Genomic DNA, 26,418 nt, shown 5'->3' with positions numbered 1-26,418 from the left:
TCAGATATAGGAGTCCTATATAGCTTACGTGGACTTCCACCAATAACAGGAGTCTTAGGCTGCATTTCACCTTTAAAAAGGGGAAAAACAGCAAACTGGGGGCCGGTAAATCTAAAGTATCTGTAAGCATCCAAATGATGATCTGCAGTGTTACACAGTATTGAAAAACCTATGCTACTAAATATTTGTTGCACCAAGGATAATCGGTCGTTACGCAGAGGTAAGTTTATCAGGTAAGTTAAATCATTGATGTTGATAGTACTATTGTTATAGGGATTTTAGATTTACACAGATAAACACCGTGTTTAGCTATATTTTTTTCATTAATTAAAATTGAAAAATTATTTTTCTGTTCTACACTGTTCCAAATGATTTTGTAAGTCAAATATTAATAGGGTTTCAGGAATATGAGCATTTAGGTTTTAGTTTTTAAAATAAAATGTTAATTAGTTATCTGCTGTTAGATATGTGATATCAATTTCAGACAAGTTTGTTAATTTAGTTCCGTAAAGAGAATGTTTTACATTATTTAGCAAATCCCAGTTCTTTTTTTATTATGGAAAGAAAGAAACCCCTTTCTGAGGATGAAACCCATGAAATAGTCCGGTGTTTTGCAAAAGCCTTGAAAACAATTGAGATTTAACAGAAGCCTAGGGCCCTTTTATACTACAATCATTCAAAAAATAGCTGGATCATGCGAATTCGAACGATAATTGTTCAGTGTAAACATGGCCAACGATTGAATGACAATTCATTTGTCATTCATTTTATGAAAACATAAATCATTCAGCCATTCACAAGTCATTACATGTAGACAGCAATTGTTCAGCCCTTCCCATTCACTTGTACAGTCCCCTGAACGAACAACGATTGGTTGAACGAGTCAAAGAAGACAAAATGTAAACGATTAACCGCATGGGGAAACTGACTGCATTGTATAGCAAACAACTCCGTCTTCGGTCACTTTTTCGCTCATTGGAACAATTTCTTTCTTTGAGTAAAAGGAACCTTATGAGAGATCTTCGATCTATGAAAAGATATATGAGTGATTCACAGCACAGACTAATGCGATCTGATAAAGGCTCAAGAAGAAACCTTTCAGCCAGACAATCCTATTAAAAGGGCAGCTGTAACAATGCCACTGATAAGCAGAGAACGGATTTTCGAAGGTGCCGGTTCCTCTAGGGCACAGGTGTCAAACACAAGGCCCGCGGGCCGAATCCGGCCCGCCGCCTCATTTTCTGAGGCCCGCCGGCTATGCAGTAAGTTCTCTCACCTCCGTGCTGAAGTCAGTAGGCGATCTTCACTCAGCTTGTTTTGTCTAGTGCAGACAGTAATAGAGGAGTGCCGATAGCAGACTGACAACGGCCGCGGAGGAGGGAAGAAGACTGCAGAGAACATGATCTGTGCAGCAGGAGAGCGACGCTGAGGAGGAGCAGCTGCAGGGTGAGAGCCTGGTCAGCGCTGACCTCCTCTCACTGGCGCAAGAAGGACTGAGAGCAGCCAGTATACCAGCCAGTGGGACCATATTGGATGCAGGTAAGTATAAATATGTGTATCAAAATGCAGAAGTGTCCTTGTGTGCATATGTGTCTGTATGTATATATGTGTGTGTCTGTATGTATATATGTGTGTGTCTATGTATATATGTGTGTGTCTGTATGTATATATGTGTGTGTCTATGTATATATGTGTGTGTCTGTATGTATATATGTGTGTGTCTGTATGTATATATGTCTAATAGCGTGCGTATATGTTTAGAATGGTGTGCGCCTGTGCGTGTGAATGCGCAGAATGGTCTGCGTCTGTATGTGCAGAATGGTCTGTGTCTGTGCGTCTGTATGCGCAGAATGGTGTGCGTCTGCGCAGAATGGTGTGCGTCTGTGCGTGTGTATGCGCAGAATGGTGTGCATGTGTATGTGCAGAATGGTGTGCATCTGCACAGAATAGTGTGCCTCTGTATGCGCAGAATGGTGTACGTCTGTGCGTGCGTCTGCGCAGAATGGAGTGCGTGCATCTGCGCAGAATGGAGTGCGTGCGTCTGCGCAGAATGGAGTGCGTGCGCCTGCGCAGAGTGGTGTGTGTCTGCGCAGAATGGTGTGCGTCTGCGCAGAATGGTGTGCGTCTGCGCAGAATGGTGTGCGTCTGCGCAGAATGGTGTGCGTCTGTGTGTGTGTATGTGCAGAATGGTGTGCGTCTGTATGCGCAGAATGGTGTGCGTCTGTATGCGCAGCATGGTGTGCGTCTGTATGCGCAGAATGGTGTGCGTCTGTATGCGCAGAATGGTGTGCGTCTGTATGCGCAGCATGGTGTGCGTCTGTATGCGCAGCATGGTGTGCGTGCGTCTGCGCAGCATGGTGTGCGTGCGTCTGCGCAGCATGGTGTGCGTGCGTCTGCGCAGAATGGTGTGCGTGCGTCTGCGCAGAATGGTGTGCGTCTGTGCGTGAGTATGCGCAAAATGTGTGCGTCACTGGCCACTATGGAGGACCTTACTACCAATCGGGCCACTGTGGGATTCACTTCTACTTTACTGTCTTACAATTAGAATCGGCCCTTTGAAGGTAGCCATAAGGCTGATGTGGCCCTCGGTGAAAATGAGTTTGACACCCCTGCTCTAGGGTGTTGCAAACCTCATGCAGGATCCTCCAGGGGCTGGTAGTTGTGCATAAAGCTGTAGTTCAGCCACCCCTGACCAAACGCTCACAAACGGAAGAATTTGCAGTGGGCTCAGAGATACATGAAGGCTAATTTTTAAACTGTTTTTTTCACTGATCAATGCCATGCTTCACTGGATAGACCTGATGGATGGAGTTCTGGATGGCTCGTGAACGGCAACCCTGCGCCTACTAGACTGAGATCTCAGCAAGGAGGTGGTAGAATGTTGTTCTGGGCTGGAATATTGGAAAGTGAGGAGGTAGGTCCCTTTAGTGTTCCTGAGGGTGTCAAAATGAACTTCACACTATATGTGCAGTTGCTAGTTGAGCATTTTCTGCCATGGTATAAAATGAAGAATCGCGCCTTCCAAAATAAAATCATTTTCATGCAAGACAATGCACCATCCCATTCTGCAAGAAAACTATTGACTCCTGGGACGAGCTAAGATCATGTTTTTGACACCATCATTTCCTGACCTCAATCCTATTGGCAACTTGTGGAGCATCCTTAACGCCCATTTAGATACAACGATTCTTGCTTAAAATTCACTCAAAGCCGTCTTTTGAGCGAGAACCATTGGGTCTAAACGCACGGACATTGTACATTTCTCAGTAACAATTCGCTCATCGTTGTCTTTCAGCAAAATGAAAGACAACGATGAGTCTTATCAGGACCACATACTGAGTTCTCAGCGGGATATCGCTGATACTATTGTTTCAGCTGGTATCCCACTCGGAGAACACAGCAGAAGTATGCAGAAGACAGCGCTCCAGGTGTCTTTTGTATATCCTGCTCTGAGCGCTCATCTACATACCAGCTGTGCGCTCCGTGAACACAGCAGCTGTATACAGAAAATAATCGGCCCGCTTGTCTTCTGCATACTCCGCTCGGAGCGCTCAGCTGTATACCAACTGTGCGCTCCATGAACACAGCAGGAGTATGCAGAAGACAGCAGTCCAAATAGAAAAATTATCTGCAGCAAATAGCAGAGTTAGGCTCCCTGTCCACGGCGGAGGTGGAATATCGCTAGTGATATTCTGCCGCAGGGGAGCCGGAGGGAACATTGACAGGTCTCTAAGATGAGGCTATCTAACAGATATAGGCTCACTGTGGAGAATTGTGGCAAACACAGCATGGCGCGATTTAAATCCTGCGAGCGGCGAATCACTATGATTTTCCACTCGTGGACGTCGGCGCTGAGCTTTCCATAGTAATCCTATGGAAAGCTTCACAGAGTGTGATTCATGGGCGATTTATCACAAGTGGATCATCGCCCGTGCACAGGTAGCCTTATGCTGGAAGTGCTATGAATGTTGTGTTCAAAAAGTGAATTTTGCATAATAATTTGGAACAATATATTTTGCATTCATTTCAAAATATAAATCACCACTTCCACATTGTAATATAACAGGATAAAGCAATCCTCACACATACTGCCTGTATTGTAAAAACAAACAATAGTGGCACGTGTATAATAATTTGTTACCGTGTGTTTTTATTTTCTGAGGCCTCCCTCACACAGGCGCTTTTTACCCCGATTAGCGTGGCATTCTGAGCGCCGTGCTAATCGCGGTATAACGCTCCCATTGTTTCCAATGGAGCCTCTCAGGCAGCCGCTCGATCGCGGCGCTAGAAAGAGCCACAGTTTTCGAGCGGAGTCTGTTCTATTTTTGAGGTAAGCTGGACACCGCTGTCGGCCGCAGGCATCTGCAGCCGAAAACTAAGCTAAAAGTGTGGCGCTTTGCAGCGCTGCTGTGTGAGGGTGGCCTGACTGTACATTACTTATACTACTCTGTTTACCTTGTATGAAGGCACCCATTTTTCCTGATGTGCCAGAGCACCACTTCGAAAGATTTACTCTAAGGCCGCTTCCACATGGGCGACACGATATGGATGCAAGAAAATCACAGCGATATCGCTTCAGTGGTCCGTGAGATTTTGTGTTGCTGCAAAGTCGCACGTGATGCTACAAAGTCGTGCGACTGAAGACAAGTGCCGGAGGTGAAGAGGAGACGCGCTGGAGATGGCAGCGGCTCTTAGGTGATGTATTATATATTTTAGCTTTTTTACTCCAACTAGGGCTTCGTTTAGGGCTTTTATAGTCTCGTTGAGATCTTGTTGTCTCGCAATGTCGCAGGTTACAAAACATCGCTCGTGTGGAAGAACCCATAGGAAAGCGTGAGCTCCACATACATGCAATTTGTAGCGCTGTCGCATTGCGAAAAAACCGCGCGATTGGATTTGGATTGCGACAAAATCGGCCCATGTGGAAGCGGCCGAAAGAAGATATTTGGATGTGAGACTAATATGTTGGAAAACAAACTGCTGGCTTCTATGGAAGAGTGTTATGAGCTCTTTGACCTCTATCCTCTATATGTACTGAGGTCACTGTGCAAAGAGGGGGAGGAGGCAAGCTGTCCTCAGTGGTGTGACCCTGTGTTATCTGGTTTATGATAGAAGCTTTGTATTATTCTTCTTCTGCCTTTGATGATAATGAGAAGACTGTTGAGAGATAATTTCTTGTGTAGTACAGATTATCTCCACTAAATAGCAAATGTTAACCTATTGTGAGGCTTAGTAGACCGTATGACAACTTCAAGATTTGTAGTATCATAATATAGTACTATGTTTCCCTGAAAATAAGACACTGTCTTATATTAATTTTCACCACAAAAGAGGCACTGGGTCTTATTTTGGGGGGTGTCTTATACTTACGTAGCAGGCGCCATCCGGTTCCCCCCTGCTGCTCTCCACAGTTCTCAGCGCCGTCACAACATTGCTTGCTGCTAATGTGGTTCCAAACCCCGCCTCCAGTAAGCGATTGCTCTGATTGGTTCTTCAGGGAACTAAGAAGCTGTCTGCTCAGGTACATTATTTGTTATTTTAGCCCATAGCCCACTAATCCTGCTTAACTTCAAATGTTTTTACAGCCTGGAACCCCCCTTTTATTCATGACGACAGTTTTTTCTGTACTGCAACGAGAGTTCGATCCCACAGTGCAGAAATTCTGCAGATTTTCAGCAGCAAAACTGTTCTGAAACATTTTCCAGTTCAGGCGATAATGTACATAGGGTTACAAGGAATCTCAATGAAAACAAAGATCTGGTACCGTGTTAGCCAGTAGAGCAAAATGTGATAGTTCTCAGCAAGAGAAACGACGTAATCTTGTAGATATGATACCTTTTAATGGCTAACAAAAATACATGACGTAATAATAGCGAGCTTTCACTCCGCTATCAGTGCCTAGACAAAAAAAGTTTGTTTTCTGGTTTGCAGAATTCCTTTTAAGTGCGAACCAATCACATCCATATCTGTGCCTTGTCATAAGTATGTATGTTATAAGTGTGTATAAATATGCATGCCTCTTCAGATCCAATCCATAAGCCGGAAGAAGTACCCTGCGTTGGTACGAAAGCTCGCTATTATTACATCATGTATTTTTGTTAGCCATTAAAAGGTATCATATCTACAAGATTACGTCGTTTCTCTTGCTGAGAACAATCACATAAGGAATCTCAATGTACAAAAGGTTACAAGGAATCTCAATGTACAAGGGGTTACAAGGAATCTCAATGTACAAGGGGTTACAAGGAATCTCAATGTACATGGGGTTACAAGGAATCTCAATGTACAAGGGATTACAAGGAATCTCAATGTACAAGGGGTTACAAGGAATCTCAATGTACAAGGGGTTACAAGGAATCTCAATGTACAAGGGGTTACAAGGAATCTCAATGTACATGGGATTACAAGGAATCTCAATGTACATGGGATTACAAGGAATCTCAATGTACATGGGATTACAAGGAATCTCAATGTACATGGGGTTACAAGGAATCTCAATGTACATGGGGTTACAAGGAAACTCAATGTACAAGGGGTTACAAGGAATCTCAATGTACATGGGGTTACAAGGAATCTCAATGTACATGGGGTTACAAGGAATCTCAATGTACAAGGGGTTACAAGGAATCTCAATGTACATGGGATTACAAGGAATCTCAATGTACATGGGATTACAAGGAATCTCAATGTACATGGGATTACAAGGAATCTCAATGTACATGGGGTTACAAGGAATCTCAATGTACATGGGGTTACAAGGAAACTCAATGTACAAGGGGTTACAAGGAATCTCAATGTACAAGGGATTACAAGGAATCTCAATGTACAGGGGGTTACAAGGAATCTCAATGTACAAGGGATTACAAGGAATCTCAATGTACATGGGATTACAAGGAATCTCAATGTACAAGGGATTACAAGGAATCTCAATGTACAAGGGATTACAAGGAATCTCAATGTACATGGGGTTACAAGGAATCTCAATGTACAAGGGATTACAAGGAATCTCAATGTACAAGGGGTTACAAGGAATCTCAATGTACATGGGATTACAAGGAATCTCAATGTACAAGGGATTACAAGGAATCTCAATGTACAAGGGGTTACAAGGAATCTCAATGTACAAGGGATTACAAGGAATCTCAATGTACATGGGGTTACAAGGAATCTCAATGTACAAGGGGTTACAAGGAATCTCAATGTACAAGGGGTTACAAGGAATCTCAATGTACAAGGGATTACAAGGAATCTCAATGTACAAGGGGTTACAAGGAATCTCAATGTACAAGGGATTACAAGGAATCTCAATGTACAAGGGATTACAAGGAATCTCAATGTACAAGGGATTACAAGGAATCTCAATGTACAAGGGGTTACAAGGAATCTCAATGTACATGGGGTTACAAGGAATCTCAATGTACAAGGGGTTACAAGGAATCTCAATGTACATGGGATTACAAGGAATCTCAATGTACATGGGATTACAAGGAATCTCAATGTACATGGGATTACAAGGAATCTCAATGTACATGGGGTTACAAGGAATCTCAATGTACATGGGGTTACAAGGAAACTCAATGTACAAGGGGTTACAAGGAATCTCAATGTACAAGGGATTACAAGGAATCTCAATGTACAGGGGGTTACAAGGAATCTCAATGTACAAGGGATTACAAGGAATCTCAATGTACATGGGATTACAAGGAATCTCAATGTACAAGGGATTACAAGGAATCTCAATGTACAAGGGATTACAAGGAATCTCAATGTACATGGGATTACAAGGAATCTCAATGTACAAGGGATTACAAGGAATCTCAATGTACAAGGGGTTACAAGGAATCTCAATGTACAAGGGATTACAAGGAATCTCAATGTACAAGGGATTACAAGGAATCTCAATGTCCAAGGGGTTACAAGGAATCTCAATGTACATGGGATTACAAGGAATCTCAATCTACAGGGGGTTACAAGGAATCTCAATGTACATGGGGTTACAAGGAATCTCAATGTACATGGGATTACAAGGAATCTCAATGTACATGGGGTTACAAGGAATCTCAATGTACAAGGGATTACAAGGAATCTCAATGTACAAGGGGTTACAAGGAGTCTCAATGTACAAGGGATTACAAGGAATCTCAATGTACAAGGGGTTACAAGGAGTCTCAATGTACAGGGGGTTACAAGGAATCTCAATGTACATGGGATTACAAGGAATCTCAATGTACAAGGGGTTACAAGGCATCTCAATGTACAAGGGGTTACAAGGAATCTCAATGTACAAGGGGTTACAAGGCATCTCAATGTACATGGGATTACAAGGAATCTCAATGTACAGGGGGTTACAAGGAATCTCAATGTACAAGGGATTACAAGGAATCTCAATGTACAAGGGGTTACAAGGAATCTCAATGTACAAGGGGTTACAAGGAATCTCAATGTACATGGGATTACAAGGAATCTCAATGTACAGGGGGTTACAAGGAATCTCAATGTACAAGGGATTACAAGGAATCTCAATGTACAAGGGGTTACAAGGAATCTCAATGTACAAGGGGTTACAAGGAATCTCAATGTACATGGGGTTACAAGGAATCTCAATGTACAAGGGGTTACAAGGAATCTCAATGTACATGGGATTACAAGGAATCTCAATGTACATGGGATTACAAGGAATCTCAATGTACATGGGATTACAAGGAATCTCAATGTACATGGGGTTACAAGGAATCTCAATGTACATGGGGTTACAAGGAAACTCAATGTACAAGGGGTTACAAGGAATCTCAATGTACAAGGGATTACAAGGAATCTCAATGTACAGGGGGTTACAAGGAATCTCAATGTACAAGGGATTACAAGGAATCTCAATGTACATGGGATTACAAGGAATCTCAATGTACAAGGGATTACAAGGAATCTCAATGTACAAGGGATTACAAGGAATCTCAATGTACATGGGGTTACAAGGAATCTCAATGTACAAGGGATTACAAGGAATCTCAATGTACAAGGGGTTACAAGGAATCTCAATGTACATGGGATTACAAGGAATCTCAATGTACAAGGGATTACAAGGAATCTCAATGTACAAGGGGTTACAAGGAATCTCAATGTACAAGGGATTACAAGGAATCTCAATGTACATGGGGTTACAAGGAATCTCAATGTACAAGGGGTTACAAGGAATCTCAATGTACAAGGGGTTACAAGGAATCTCAATGTACAAGGGATTACAAGGAATCTCAATGTACAAGGGGTTACAAGGAATCTCAATGTACAAGGGATTACAAGGAATCTCAATGTACAAGGGATTACAAGGAATCTCAATGTACAAGGGATTACAAGGAATCTCAATGTACAAGGGGTTACAAGGAATCTCAATGTACATGGGGTTACAAGGAATCTCAATGTACAAGGGGTTACAAGGAATCTCAATGTACATGGGATTACAAGGAATCTCAATGTACATGGGATTACAAGGAATCTCAATGTACATGGGATTACAAGGAATCTCAATGTACATGGGGTTACAAGGAATCTCAATGTACATGGGGTTACAAGGAAACTCAATGTACAAGGGGTTACAAGGAATCTCAATGTACAAGGGATTACAAGGAATCTCAATGTACAGGGGGTTACAAGGAATCTCAATGTACAAGGGATTACAAGGAATCTCAATGTACATGGGATTACAAGGAATCTCAATGTACAAGGGATTACAAGGAATCTCAATGTACAAGGGATTACAAGGAATCTCAATGTACATGGGATTACAAGGAATCTCAATGTACAAGGGATTACAAGGAATCTCAATGTACAAGGGGTTACAAGGAATCTCAATGTACAAGGGATTACAAGGAATCTCAATGTACAAGGGATTACAAGGAATCTCAATGTCCAAGGGGTTACAAGGAATCTCAATGTACATGGGATTACAAGGAATCTCAATCTACAGGGGGTTACAAGGAATCTCAATGTACATGGGGTTACAAGGAATCTCAATGTACATGGGATTACAAGGAATCTCAATGTACATGGGGTTACAAGGAATCTCAATGTACAAGGGATTACAAGGAATCTCAATGTACAAGGGGTTACAAGGAGTCTCAATGTACAAGGGATTACAAGGAATCTCAATGTACAAGGGGTTACAAGGAGTCTCAATGTACAGGGGGTTACAAGGAATCTCAATGTACATGGGATTACAAGGAATCTCAATGTACAAGGGGTTACAAGGCATCTCAATGTACAAGGGGTTACAAGGAATCTCAATGTACAAGGGGTTACAAGGCATCTCAATGTACATGGGATTACAAGGAATCTCAATGTACAGGGGGTTACAAGGAATCTCAATGTACAAGGGATTACAAGGAATCTCAATGTACAAGGGGTTACAAGGAATCTCAATGTACAAGGGGTTACAAGGAATCTCAATGTACATGGGATTACAAGGAATCTCAATGTACAGGGGGTTACAAGGAATCTCAATGTACAAGGGATTACAAGGAATCTCAATGTACAAGGGGTTACAAGGAATCTCAATGTACATGGGATTACAAGGAATCTCAATGTAGAAGGGGTTACAAGGAATCTCAATGTACAAGGGGTTACAAGGAATCTCAATGTACAAGGGGTTACAAGGAATCTCAATGTACAAGGGGTTACAAGGAATCTCAATGTACATGGGGTTACAAGGAATCTCAATGTACAAGGGATTACAAGGAGTCTCAATGTACAAGGGATTACAAGGAATCTCAATGTACAAGGGGTTACAAGGAGTCTCAATGTACAAGGGGTTACAAGGAATCTCAATGTACAAGTGGTTACAAGGAATCTCAATGTACAAGGGATTACAAGGAATCTCAATGTACAAGTGGTTACAAGGAATCTCAATGTACAAGGGATTACAAGGAATCTCAATGTACATGGGATTACAAGGAATCTCAATGTACAAGGGGTTACAAGGAATCTCAATGTACAAGGGGTTACAAGGAATCTCAATGTACAAGGGGTTACAAGGAATCTTAATGTACAAGGGGTTACAAGGAATCTCAATGTACATGGGATTACAAGGAATCTCAATGTACAAGGGATTACAAGGAGTCTCAATGTACAAGGGGTTACAAGGAATCTCAATGTACAAGGGATTACAAGGAATCTCAATGTACAAGGGATTACAAGGAGTCTCAATGTACATGGGGTTACAAGGAATCTCAATGTACAAGGGGTTACAAGGAATCTCAATGTACAGGGGGTTACAAGGAATCTCAATGTACAAGGGATTACAAGGAATCTCAATGTACAAGGGGTTACAAGGAATCTCAATGTACATGGGATTACAAGGAATCTCAATGTACATGGGGTTACAAGGAGTCTCAATGTACAAGGGGTTACACGGAATCTCAATGTACAGGGGATTACAAGGAATCTCAATGTACATGAGATTACAAGGAATCTCAATGTACATGGGATTACAAGGAATCTCAATGTACATGGGGTTACAAGGAATCTCAATGTACAGGGGGTTACAAGGAATCTCAATGTACATGGGATTACAAGGAATCTCAATGTACAAGGGGTTACAAGGAATCTCAATGTACAAGGGATTACAAGGAATCTCAATGTACAAGGGATTACAAGGAATCTCAATGTACATGGGATTACAAGGAATCTCAATGTACATGGGGTTACAAGGAATCTCAATGTACAAGGGGTTACACGGAATCTCAATGTACAGGGGATTACAAGGAATCTCAATGTACATGAGATTACAAGGAATCTCAATGTACATGGGATTACAAGGAATCTCAATGTACATGGGGTTACAAGGAATCTCAATGTACAGGGGGTTACAAGGAATCTCAATGTACATGGGATTACAAGGAATCTCAATGTACAAGGGGTTACAAGGAATCTCAATGTACAAGGGATTACAAGGAATCTCAATGTACAAGGGATTACAAGGAATCTCAATGTACATGGGATTACAAGGAATCTCAATGTACATGGGGTTACAAGGAATCTCAATGTACATGGGATTAGAAGGAATCTCAATGTACAAGGGGTTACAAGGAATCTCAATGTACAAGGGATTACAAGGAATCTCAATGTACAAGGGATTACAAGGAATCTCAATGTACAAGGGATTACAAGGAATCTCAATGTACAAGGGATTACAAGGAGTCTCAATGTACAAGGGGTTACAAGGAATCTCAATGTACAAGGGGTTACAAGGAATCTCAATGTACAAGGGGTTACAAGGAATCTCAATGTACATGGGATTACAAGGAATCTCAATGTACATGGGATTACAAGGAGTCTCAATGTACAAGGGGTTACAAGGAATCTCAATGTACAAGGGGTTACAAGGAATCTCAATGTACAAGGGGTTACAAGGAATCTCAATGTACATGGGATTACAAGGAATCTCAATGTACAAGGGGTTACAAGGAATCTCAATGTACAAGGGGTTACAAGGAATCTCAATGTACAAGGGGTTACAAGGAATCTCAATGTACAAGGGGTTACAAGGAGTCTCAATGTACATGGGATTACAAGGAATCTCAATGTACATGGGATTACAAGGAATCTCAATGTACAAGGGATTACAAGGAATCTCAATGTACAAGGGGTTACAAGGAATCTCAATGTACAAGGGGTTACAAGGAATCTCAATGTACATGGGATTACAAGGAATCTCAATGTACATGGGATTACAAGGAATCTCAATGTACAAGGGATTACAAGGAATCTCAATGTACAAGGGGTTACAAGGAATCTCAATGTACATGGGATTACAAGGAATCTCAATGTACATGGGATTACAAGGAATCTCAATGTACAAGGGATTACAAGGAATCTCAATGTACATGGGATTACAAGGAATCTCAATGTACATGGGGTTACAAGGAATCTCAATGTACAAGGGATTACAAGGAATCTCAATGTACAAGGGGATACAAGGAATCTCAATGTACAAGGGATTACAAGGAATCTCAATGTACAAGGGATTACAAGGAATCTCAATGTACATGGGATTACAAGGAATCTCAATGTACAAGGGGTTACAAGGAATCTCAATGTACAAGGGGTTACAAGGAATCTCAATGTACAAGGGGATACAAGGAATCTCAATGTACAAGGGATTACAAGGAATCTCAATGTACAAGGGATTACAAGGAATCTCAATGTACAAGGGATTACAAGGAATCTCAATGTACAAGGGATTACAAGGAATCTCAATGTACAAGGGATTACAAGGAATCTCAATGTACAAGGGGTTACAAGGAATCTCAATGTACATGGGGTTACAAGGAATCTCAATGTACAAGGGGTTACAAGGAATCTCAATGTACATGGGGTTACAAGGAATCTCAATGTACAAGGGGTTACAAGGAATCTCAATGTACAAGGGGTTACAAGGAATCTCAATGTACATGGGGTTACAAGGAATCTCAATGTACAAGGGGTTACAAGGAATCTCAATGTACAAGGGGATACAAGGAATCTCAATGTACAAGGGATTACAAGGAATCTCAATGTACAAGGGATTACAAGGAATCTCAATGTACAAGGGATTACAAGGAATCTCAATGTACAAGGGATTACAAGGAATCTCAATGTACAAGGGGTTACAAGGAATCTCAATGTACATGGGGTTACAAGGAATCTCAATGTACAAGGGGTTACAAGGAATCTCAATGTACAAGGGGTTACAAGGAATCTCAATGTACATGGGGTTACAAGGAATCTCAATGTACAAGGGATTACAAGGAATCTCAATGTACAAGGGATTACAAGGAATCTCAATGTACATGGGATTACAAGGAATCTCAATGTACAAGGGATTACAAGGAATCTCAATGTACAAGGGATTACAAGGAATCTCAATGTACAAGGGATTACAAGGAATCTCAATGTACAAGGGGTTACAAGGAATCTCAATGTACATGGGGTTACAAGGAATCTCAATGTACAAGGGGTTACAAGGAATCTCAATGTACAAGGGGTTACAAGGAATCTCAATGTACATGGGGTTACAAGGAATCTCAATGTACAAGGGATTACAAGGAATCTCAATGTCCAAGGGGTTACAAGGAGTCTCAATGTACAAGGGATTACAAGGAATCTCAATGTTCAAGGGGTTACAAGGAATCTCAATGTACAAGGGATTACAAGGAGTCTCAATGTACAAGGGGTTACAAGGAATCTCAATGTACAAGGGGTTACAAGGAATCTCAATGTACATGGGGTTACAAGAAATCTCAATGTACATGGGATTACAGGGAATCTCAATGTACATGGGGTTACAGGGAATCTCAATGTACAAGGGATTACAAGGAATCTCAATGTACATGGGGTTACAAGGAATCTCAATGTACAAGGGGTTACAAGGAATCTCAATGTACAAGGGGTTACAAGGAATCTCAATGTACAAGGGGTTACAAGGAATCTCAATGTACAAGGGGTTACAAGGAATCTCAATGTACAAGGGATTACAAGGAATCTCAATGTACATGGGGTTACAGGGAATCTCAATGTACATGGGATTACAAGGAGTCTCAATGTACAAGGGATTACAAGGAATCTCAATGTACAAGGGATTACAAGGAATCTCATTGTACAAGGAATAACAAGGAATCTCAATGTACAAGGGATTACAAGGAATCTCAATGTACAAGGGATTACAAGGAATCTCAATGTACAAGGGGTTACAAGGAATCTCAATGTACATGGGGTTACAAGGAATCTCAATGTACAAGGGGTTACAAGGAATCTCAATGTACAAGGGATTACAAGGAATCTCAATGTACAAGGGATTACAAGGAATCTCAATGTACAAGGAATAACAAGGAATCTCAATGTACAAGGGATTACAAGGAATCTCAATGTACAAGGGATTACAAGGAATCTCAATGTACAAGGGGTTACAAGGAATCTCAATGTACAAGGGGTTACAAGGAATCTCAATGTACAAGGGATTACAAGGAATCTCAATGTACAAGGGATTACAAGGAATCTCAATGTACAAGGGGTTACAAGGAATCTCAATGTACAAGGGATTACAAGGAATCTCAATGTACAAGGGATTACAAGGAATCTCAATGTACAAGGGGTTACAAGGAATCTCAATGTACAAGGGGTTACAAGGAATCTCAATGTACAAGGGATTACAAGGAATCTCAATGTACAAGGGGTTACAAGGAATCTCAATGTACAAGGGATTACAAGGAATCTCAATGTACAAGGGATTACAAGGAATCTCAATGTACAAGGGGTTACAAGGAATCTCAATGTACAAGGGATTACAAGGAATCTCAATGTACAAGGGGTTACAAGGAATCTCATCACATGCTGCAGAAAATGGCAGGTCTGCTGAGCACCTTCATTTAGAATTTCACACCTTCCAACAAGGGGGGTGAAATCTCTGAAAATCCACACCAATCTGCGCCCTTTTAAAGGCAGGAAATGTGTGAACATGTCCTAAGAGGGAGGATTAGGAGATTTAGAGACGAAGCAATCATTAACATGACCTGCAAATTGTGGTATCCTAATTTACAGTTATATTTTGCTTCTGGAGTCACTGTATATAGATTACTTATCCTGGACTGATCCCCAGTTATACCTGTATTATGCTGCAGAGCAGCACTCACGATTCTGCCAGTGGAATCACTGTGTACAAAGCTGAACTCTCCCATGATAACTTTCTGGTTCGGTCTGCATAGAGCTCCTCAAGTCATTTGTATTCTGGTAATTTCTTTGCATCAGGCATAGTAATCTCATGTAAGAGAAACAAACTGCCTCTCTACATTACAGGGCCTTAATTAAACTGTTAAAGATGTCAACCGGCAGAATTATGGATGCATCTCTGCGGAGTAATACTGGCTGTAATTCAGGGTCAGTACAAGATAGAAGTACTTATCAAGTAACGCAACTTTTTACGCAGATTGTATCTTTATATCTGAACTGTAAACTGGTGTTCAAATATGAATCCATATATAGAAGTTCAACTATGTGAAACCTAGTCGTTGTGAAGCATGCTAGTCAAGAGGAGTAATGCCCCTTTAACGTGGGACAATCATGCAAATTTGATTGAGCAATTTGCATTATAATTGTGCATTGTAAACGCATGCAATGAAATAAATGCTGTACATCGCCGATCTGATCTTTCATACAGACCATAAAATCATTGTTGGTCTGCTGCTGCATCGTTCAGTTTGAACAGGTAGTTATGAACGACTGCCTGTTTACTGTGCGATGATTCTCCACTGTAAAAGCACAGAAGCGATCATCTCTAGGACGGCTGTCGGGCGCTTCTGCACCGGCCTCTCGTCCACTCGTCCTGTGTATAAAGGACTATAGATCTTACTTTATAACACATTGTTTAGTATCTTATTGTCTTTTACATGAGGAAATTATGTTTTACAGACTGAGTAGGGCCGTGGTCTACAAAGGGAATGCCAGGCTGTACATCTTAGTGAAGAATCCTGTTGCTTCATTGGGGTGATGGGTTGAAGACTATGCAGGGTGCCTGTGTATACAGTAGCACTTATGGCTCGCAGACAAGGAATGTAACATTCCTAATTGTCTACAGAAATGGTCCTTACTAGTAAATTGTTTGGATTTTTGTAGTCTTTGATTCCATGTAATGCGATATTAGCTGCAGTGTCACAAAAGTGCTGTGCTGTCTCCTGTGTAGACTCGTTATAAGTCACAGTATCCCCACCGCTACAATACAACAGGCCAGACCTGTTAACTCAGTGCACAGAAGTATAACGGTTTACTATATACTTCTAGTCTTTATATGATTCTCTCATGGTTTTGTGTGATATTTGCTTAACATCAGTACCTAACTGTAAGGCAGGGTTCACACGGGGCGTATTCCCGTCGAAAATCTCGCGGTTTGGGCGCAGCAAAAACCGTGAGATTTCCGCCGGGAGAACCGCCGCGGTTTAAGCCGCGGCGGCTTTGAAGTGGCCCGGCCGCTTGCTTTTCCGTTGTGGGTGGCTCTCCCATAGAGGAGAGCGCGGCCGTGACATAAATAAACAAACAAACGAAAGTAAACAGACAAGCTCAATCTTTGGAAACCGCGGCTGCGATGGCCGCAGCCGCGGTTTCAACTGGATTTACCGCTGCGGATTAGCCGTCCCGTGTGGACGAGTTTTCTGAGAATCCCGAGATTAGCGGCCGCGGGCGGTTTTGCCGCGGGTGGATCTGCTGCGGCAAAACCGTGGCAAATCCGCCCTGTGTGAACCCAGCCTAAGAGTCATGATGCCCGACTTTTGAAAAAAACTACAAAACCCTCAAACAATTACACACATGATCTTCTAATTATGGCTGAGAAGCGAACACTTGCCTTTAATCCATGGCCACCTTTGGCCCAGGATTACGGAAAAAGCCCAAATGCTGTACTGCGCTGTTGCCATAACTCCCATAGAAGTGAATTGGTATTACAGAAACAGTGTAACAAGGCCAGCCACCCTGTTATATTATCTCCCAACTTGTGGAAATGGCGTAGATCGCTATCCTATGCTGTTTCCATAACTCTTAGGCCACTTTCACACATAGCATCGGCAAAATGCTGCTATTTTCCCGCCATTTTTGGACACCGGTTACTGCGTCCGACAGTGTTTTTTAACACACCCTATCATTGTGATGAGGTGCATTAAAAAGCGCGAAAATGCGGCAAAATAGAGCAGACAGCGCTCGAAAATTGCTGCGTTAGAGAACACCACCTTGAGTGCATGTCTGCGAGGCCCCATTGAAATCAATGGGAGGGTAATACCGTAAAAAGCGCATGTGAGAGAGTGGCCTTATTCACTTCCATGGCAGATAGTAGGGAACAGTGATCAGTAAATAGTTTATTACAGGATAATGTATAGTGTCACTGATTCACACGGTATATGGTAAATAGGATATTCTACATTACATATTAGGTCTACACTTACTAAAGTGATTTATTACATGTAGGATGTATTGCATTATGGGATACAATAGGGATGACTGGAAATGGCCGTATGGGGTATATTACACTCTAGTGAAAAATGAGTGGTTATTGCAATTTTACAAAGTAGATGCAGAATGCAAAACATTCAGACTGGATGAATTACAAATTAAAAGCCTTACTATCATTATAAATAAAGAAAACTTTTACTTCAGGAGGAAACTGTGAAGATCTCAGAGCACCAGTATAAATACAAGCTTCCTTGTGATAAGCACCTATCAAAAGTAATGGGCGCCACAAAGCATAATACATCTATAGGATATTTAACCACCTATGAAATTGGCACTGAATAGGTCCAAGACTTCATTATATATATATCTATATCTGCAGGATATCCAGTTTGCTGCTATAGATCTCCAATCCTTTATAGCCATATAGCTAAGGGCCCTTTTACACGGAATGATTATCGTCCAGTGTAAACACCCCCAGCGCCGGAAAAATGAGTTATAACTTTTTCATTTATCGTTTGTCATTCAGTTTAGGCAGCCATAAAAATCAAGTGCCGATCAGGCTGCGCAAACAGGTGTGAATGGAAATGGGCAGCCAGAAGTAATGTCTGACCCCTCCGCCTCCATTCACTAACGATTATCACTCCTGTGTGAAAGCAGAGAAACAATAATTGTTAGGATGCCCGACAGTTGTCCGTTGTAGAAGTACCCTAAGTTATAAATCTCTTGCTGCCTCTGCCACTAGGAAGAGCTCATGGTATATGGTTCAAACATTATACTATAAACACTATGGGCGACATTCTGAAAGTCTTTTATGCCAGGTTCTGGTGTAAAAGAGTCATACATTTTTGCCTTAGGTGAAGATTCACACAAAAATTTGTGACTTTTTGGCCTTTTGCTGCAGACTTGCCACTTTTGTAAACAACAAAAAAAAAGGGTGGTGCTTGTTTGAAGGGGGCGGGGCTGTCCAGGACCAAAAGATTTTTGTGTGATTTTTGCCAGAAACTGGCGTGAATTATGCTAGAAATCTACAACAGGTCGGACGTGGTCTATATTTTCCTCTAGGTACACAGAGGTGCTGAGCCTCCTCATGTATTAGGTGCTTTGGATGCTGGGCTTAGTAAATTTCCCCCTATAAGCCTATTGAGTTCTCACCCGTGTAGGCTGCAAGAATAGTATAATTTGAATCTAAGGTTTGAACCCAGACCCCTATATATATATATATATATATATATATATATATATATAAAATTAGGCCTCATTTACACGAACGCTGTTTTAATGCGTTAGTGAAAAGAGCGCTTCTATAAGAACCAATGGTTTCCTATAGACGCGTTCACATAAAGGAATTTTAGACGCGCTAAATACGCGCACCAATCAATGATAGGACATGTGACTGCAAAGCTCACATCTAAGGTCCGTGGTGTGAGAAAAGATAGGACCTGTCTTTGGTGCGTGCTTTCCACAGACTCCAATGGGAGCGAGAATACACGCACCTCCGATCCTGTGAACGGGCTAATTAAAGTAGCTGGAATTCAGCCGTTCACACGATCTGTAGTGCAGTATAGCTGCAATTTTTTCTCGCGCCTATACTGTGCTAAAACAGCGCTGGTGTGAAGGAACCCTTATATGGAGAGAATACGGACCCTAGAAACATCATGGTGTCAAAGTGTAGATATTTACTTTAAGAATACTGGAGATAGCTGTGTTTTAGGCCAATTTGGAAAGGTAATTAGCACTTTAATGTACTACAGTAGTAATTTGATTCAAATTTACAGCAAATGTATGGTATGTTAAAGGTCATGGGGCGCAGTGCAGAATTGCATTAAAGGGAATTAAACCTCTTCCTTTTTTTCTAATGTTTTTATTTTATGACTGGAGGTTTTTTATTCTATTGTCCGCACATGACTATGGGGCGGCCATCTTGCCTTGAATTTTTAGCTATCCTTTATAGTAGCCACATGAGCCACAGATACAATAGTCTGGAAATGACTCATTGACTTCTTTGGAAGAGTGTTATGGGCATGTTCAGTGATGTACGGTATACGGAGATAATTGTGCAGTGAGGGGGAGGAGGTGAGCTATGACATCTATTGTGAATGCTGAATCCTTTGTTACCTGTATGTAAATGTTACCTTACATTGTAATCCTGCCTGTGATCATAATGAGATGACTGCTGAGAAGTGATCTCTACAGAACAGGAAATATCAGACTATTATTAAACTTTGTGTGAAAAGTGCAGGATAATAGGATTTTGTAAAATTCTTAAAAAATATGTTTCATGTAAAAACCTGATTTACATAACAGGTCATTTTCTGATGACACATTTCCTTTTGAAGTAAAGACCTCAATGACCTAAGGATGAGCAGTGAGCGCTCACAACACTCTTGTCTGTTGCTGGAGCGGACTACTCCGATGGACGGGCCTTTATTTCAGCACTCAGGATGAGTTTGCAAAGTAACATTTTTCTTTGTTTCTACTGATAAAAGTTACAATTGTAGCATTAATCAGCTCTTGGGCAAGAATATACATGCACTGTGCAGAAATGAGATTTGCAACATCAGGAATGATTCTCCACATGCTGTTCAGATGGGGCCAGAGTTTACATACCGAGATGAGATGTATTATAGGCTGATGGTAGCAGGGATGGTTTATCATGTATAATAGAGGAGATGTGATTAGTGTATAGAACCAATTATCTGGCAGCATACAATGAATTGAGGTTCGTGCATTACAGATTAGAGAGATTAGTCATCCATGTATTGGTAGACTAGGGATCATTTCTCAGTGTATAACAGGTTAGGGATTAGTCATCAGTGTGTATTACAGACCAGGGACTGGTGCATTCCACAGTTGGGAGAGCTGTGGTTAGTAGATGGTCTATTACAGGTTAGGGAGAGGTGTATTAAACATCAGGGAGAGTTATGTTTAGTAAATGGTGAATTACATATTAGGGAATATCTCTGACTTACTTGAGACTGCTGGGGGAGGTTCAGAAAGTTGCTGTCTCGTGATCCAATTGTGACAAACCTGTTGGACCCGGCGGGGGAAGGCGCTGAGAATGCTACACAACAACACAATACAGCAACACAATGACACAGCGACACAATGGAATGATACAAAACAATGGAGCAATACAATAAGACAGCACAGTAACAAAATGAGCCAGACAGTAGCGACAAAATCATGCAATGTATTAGCGCAATACAGCCACAAAACAATGTGTGGAGACAGATGGTAATGCAAATACACGCAATGTAACACACAATGACGGATACGTTGTTACACATGCGCACACAATCAGAACACATGGGGAAAAAGAGAGAGAAAGAGATAAGCAATCAGACACAAAACTAATACATCACAACTCCCCCTACACAAACACACACATATCTAAATGCACACCTAACACGCGTGTATACAATTACTAGTGCATTGCTGGTGTGTGTCTTACTAGGCAGGACACATAGTGTATCCTTAAGGCATTATCACAATTCAATCCCGCCTAAACTAAAGGCCCTTTCACATGGAGCGCCGTGTCGGGTGCGGATGTCCGACAGGTTGTCCCAGCAATAATCGTTCCAGTGTTCTTACACATAAACGATAATTGCTCAGCGGATATAGGCAGAGAGGTCCGGGGATCGTTCTGACCCGCCCGCCAATATTCAAAGTAAGCGGGCGGTCGTTATAGATGATCCACTCTCTGTTTATACGGGCCAATGCGTCGTTCACTTCTCTGCATGCATTTACACTGAGCGATAATCCTTCAGATTCCCGCTAGATGCAGAATTCAGAACAATTTATCGGCCCGTGTAAAAGGGCCCTAAGACGGATCAGCTGCCAGATACACATTTTCTATCCACTGTCAACATAAGCTTCATCTTAACATTGGTAATCTGCCCCTTTGTCATTCCTAATTTTAACATAGTTGACTGCCACCACCAATCAGAACCCAACTTTTTCTAGTGCAGTTTAGCAAATTAGGGACAACATCTATATGGTTGTATCACAAAGCACTAATTACTGTTTCAGAATACACATCATCTCCCTCTGCACTACATGGTGATTGGAAGCAAATTATCCCCAATTTTTCTGTTGTCTTTAAATGCTTCATCTTAGACCATCGTTGTCCTTGTTTGTCAATCAGAAGGAGCGCGCTGGTGTGTGATGCAGCGCTGGAACCGTCATTGACAAACCTATTACCTCCAACAAACTGTGGAGCTCTCAAAGAAGCTGGAGGGCACAAAACTTTCTAGAGTGCTTTAGAAGGCACGTTTCCTACCCATCGACAGCCAATTTATGCCTTAGCTAATTCCTTATAAGGCTTGGAGAACTAATAATGGAGGGCAGGTACATAACTATATGTTTAGAATTACCTATACCAGCAACAAAATTCCGGACAGTCACATTATGGCCAGGATCCCCAATTAGTGAATAAGATGTGTGATAGAAGCAGGATTACACGCCGTACTAAAGTGTGACTGATTGGAAGATAGAAGCTGGAGCTTCCTTTACTTTTACCACTGCCGAACTACACTAAGCATTTCTAGTAGAGATGAGCGACATACTCGATAAGGCAAACTACTCGAGCGGGTAGTGCCTTATTCGAGTACCTGCCCGCTCGTCTCTAAAGATTCGGCAGCCGGCGGGGGAAAGCGGTGAGTTGTGGCGGTGAGCAGGGGGGAGCGAGAGGGAGAGAGAGATCTCCCCTCCGTTCCTCCCCGCTCTGCCCCGCCGCTCCCCGCCTTCTGCCGGCACCCGAATCTTTAGAGACAAGCGGGCATGTACTCGAATAAGGCACTACTCGATCGAGTAGTTTGCCTTATTGAGTATGCTCGCTCATCTCTAATTTCTAGATCTAAAGTTCAAATGGCCAGTCTTTTGGTAGGGGGTGTTTTTTGTAAATACCTCATCTATTATTTGATACTAATCCTAAATAACAGATTGTGTTACACCTCAGGGATGCACTGATCAAGCCTTCATTAGGGCTCCATTGGAGATTTCGGACTGTTCCGTTTTTAGAACATAGAAACAGAATTAAAGTTTTCCATTTTTTTCCCTATTGATTTCAGTGAGTTAAAAAAAAAAAAAAGGAAACTAAACAGAAAGCGGTCAGTTTTTGTTCCATTGGGTTTCCTTTTTTAACGCAGGAAATAGCACTGTAGATCAGACTATTTGTTCCATTGAAAAAAGCAGAAACCTAAAAGAATGGAAGCAAACTGACAGTTTTCCATTCTTTTTAAAACCCACTGAAATCAATGGAAAAAGATGTGAACACTTAAAAAGGTTGTCTGGTTACTTTTTGAAAATGAAATGTCAGACACAGATGGCCTAAAGTAACAAATCAAGCAGTACTTACCCATCCTCGGCCTGGTGATCCAGCGCTGCAGCCCTGCTACTCACCTGGTCTCTTAACAGTGAAAGTCAGGTGACCGCTGCCCGCCAATCAGAAGCCGCAGCATCACTGCCTATTCTCCTGGCATCCTCCTCACATACTGGGTGCCAGGAGTTCTGAGTGGTGATGCCACAGCCTCTAATTGGCAGGCAGCAGTCACCTGGCTTCCGCTGTCAACAGAGACTGGGTGAACAGCTGGACTGCAGCATTCGGTCAACGGGCCGAAAATAGGTGAGCACTGCTTGATTTTTTATTTTGGACCATCTGCACAAAAAGTAACCAGATAACCTCTTTACCTCCTTTTCTCTGCTCCAAAAACCAAACAGAAAGATGGAGCCCTAATAAAAGTGTGAACGAGCCCTTACTCTGCAGTTTTAAGAGCTGGAACCTGGCGGTACTCCTTCTAGTCTAGTGTCTGCTCAGAGGTTACGGGATAAGCACTCTGGGAAGTATAGTTTTCCAACAGGCCTTATATTATAATCTGATGTAGGAAGAGCTAACGACCTCTGCATTAGAGCCAATCTGCTTGTCAACTTTCTGATGTTAACCAGCAGAATTGTGAATGCAGCTCTGGAGTGTAATATAGGATGTACATGAGGATAAGTGTGATGTAATGTATTTATTTATATGGAACTTCCTATTTAGATCAAGTAGGTATATAATTATAACGTAGAGCTTCAAGGGTAATATATCATTTATATACTATGTCTTTGCATTGTATATAAAGTGTATGCATTGTTATAAATACAGGAGGAGTCTGTTAGGGATCCAGGATTAAACGATGAACTTTTGGTATCAGAATTGATAACTTCAATATAATACACAGTTGGACTTAAATGGGGGAGAGTTATCAAAATCAGTGAATATGAAAAGTGGGCATTGCCACGGTCTGGTTGATGATGGATCCACATTTATGTAAGTAGTTTATGTGTTCTTTATATCACTTTTATAAGACTTGATCTAGAAAGCAGGGCATGAAGAACCGTCTAATCTGCCATCTATATAATTCTACCATTTTCTATCAGTTTAGATGCAGACATAATATGGCCATCCATAATTAAAAGGAAAACAGTAGTGTTTTCACAGGCATAGATTGTCAGCTCTTCTGGGATGGCGACAAATTGTACTTCCTTTTAGTAACCTAAACCTATCATTTTTAAGTTAAAGAATCGGGATCTAGTGCATCTCTTAGTGAGCGGAGTGGCGGTCGCACATGCCTGAGCGCTCCATTAATTTCAATGGGACTGCCTAAACTAGCCAAATGCTTATACTTGGCTACTTTCTGCAGTCCCATTGAAATGAATGGAGCGATGCTGCGCATATGTGGCCACTGACCTAATGCAGGGTTGTTCCAGAGCCCCGTTCACAGGATCGGTCAGCCCCCACCTGTGGGTAAATTATGTACATTTATATAATACATATAAATGTATTTGTTTTACTTTTATACTTTTGATATTCAGTTACATGAAGCTCCTACATTCAATGTACTGAAGAAGTCTAAAGCCCAATCTAAGCAAGAATGGTAAAGTCTAGGGCTCCATGCCAACATTCGGCCACACAACAATTGCAGTAAAGTTGCAGCATTACTTGAGTACAGCTCTTAATGTTTCCCTAAGACGTCCTAGGCGACTTCTAACGAGGGTCACGTGTGCAAGTTGCATTAATGACACAATTTTACCACCATTTATTGGCAATTAATCAAATGACATCATGGAGACCTAGCCAAAGGGGGTGCCATTTTTATGTAACACTGTAATGAAAGTTTCTACTACTCTCTAATATACTTTATTTCAGTTGCTCGCCATTTTCAGGATCTCTATGATATCACTGGGATGTCACTTATTTCTACCCAGAGACTGAAAACCCATACAGCTCTAGTAATTCTCACAGCTAAAGCTTTAGTTTAACGTGTTCTTTAGACACTTCTGTGGGGGCCAAGTACATGAGCAGCAGAGGTCTCCTGTCCTGAAAGTCTGCTTTCATTTATAAGTGCAGATAAAGTGTGTCAGACTCCAATCAAAGGGGAGGAGCTCAGAAAATATGTTCTTGATTGGATGCAGTTTGTACAATCTGTTAACTGTAAGAAGTATTGATTTCTGTTTCTGGATGTAATAATGTTTCCATTCACTGACAGTAATCAGAATTTCAGTACTCCAGACTTTAAAAATAAAAACATGTGTTATTAGTAAGTGTGTCGCATCTAGCGTAATGTTTCTGAGCCTCGGGTATATGTTATGTAGTTATGTATTTGGTAGTGGTAATGTATAGTGCATTACTGCTTTATTAATACAACCACTTGGTTTCCGGACAAGATTCTGTCCTGGGACCGAAGGGGGAAGTTGGGTTTATTACTGGCAGTTGTCACTCTGATCCACCAGTTTGGGGTCCTGTTTTTGGTTGTCCAAGATGGCCGACACAGGCTACCTAATCCCCACAGTGCACTGCTAGTATTAGACTAATAATACACTATACCTTCTTTCTGATTGGGCAGTGTTGTTCACATGATCAGCACTGGCCAATCACAGGGCAGTGCATAGTGTGCATTAGGTAGTTAGAAAATTGACGCAGCTATCTTAGATGGCAAAAAACGGACAAAACATGGCGGATCAGCGGGATGGCAGAGAAGAACAACTATAAGAGTCACATGAGCAAATAAATGGGAGTTTCTTGTGATAGTTAACCCTTTAAAAGGTTGCGCTGAAATTATTTGCACCTACATGGGGGGGGGGGGATCATATGTCCTAATACAACATTTGGACAGGGTTGTTATAAGACAACCCCTTCAATAAATATAATTTAGCTACATTTTATTCTGCAGTATATTCTTCTATGCACTTAAAATAGAGACAGAAGCCGTGTGAGATGGAAACCAGTTTTGTGACGGCATAGCGGAGAAATGGGGAGGAGGGTGAGAATAAATATGACACCTTCAGACTCAAGCCCCCCCCCTTTCTTTTATGAACTTATGACAGTAGTTTATAGGGCTCATAGATACTCTGTAAGGTGTTATATGGTTTTATGTAAGTACAGCTTACTTGCTTTAACTCAGATAGCTTTCTCAGATA

At 41.5% G+C, this 26,418-nt stretch overlaps 1 protein-coding gene across 5 annotated transcripts in view; it reads right to left on the bottom strand.

Annotated features, from left to right (window-relative positions):
- NFIX (nuclear factor I X) overlaps window positions 1-26,418 on the bottom strand; it is a 151,618-nt gene that overhangs the window by 9,759 nt on the left and 115,441 nt on the right. For 4 of the 5 annotated variants that reach the window (XM_066593633.1, XM_066593636.1, XM_066593634.1 and 1 more), the window contains one exon: window positions 20,931-21,022. The exons of the other annotated variant lie outside the window; for it this stretch is intronic. In XM_066593633.1, coding sequence (XP_066449730.1) covers window positions 20,931-21,022 — 92 coding nt within the window. The remainder of the gene's footprint in view (window positions 1-20,930; window positions 21,023-26,418) is intronic. 5 annotated transcript variants of the gene reach the window in all.

The sequence above is a fragment of the Eleutherodactylus coqui genome, chromosome 2 (assembly GCF_035609145.1).
Source record: "Eleutherodactylus coqui strain aEleCoq1 chromosome 2, aEleCoq1.hap1, whole genome shotgun sequence".
Lineage (NCBI taxonomy): Eukaryota > Metazoa > Chordata > Amphibia > Anura > Eleutherodactylidae > Eleutherodactylus > Eleutherodactylus coqui.
Note: the sequence above shows the minus strand (reverse complement) of the source record. Positions and strands in the feature narration are given on the sequence as shown.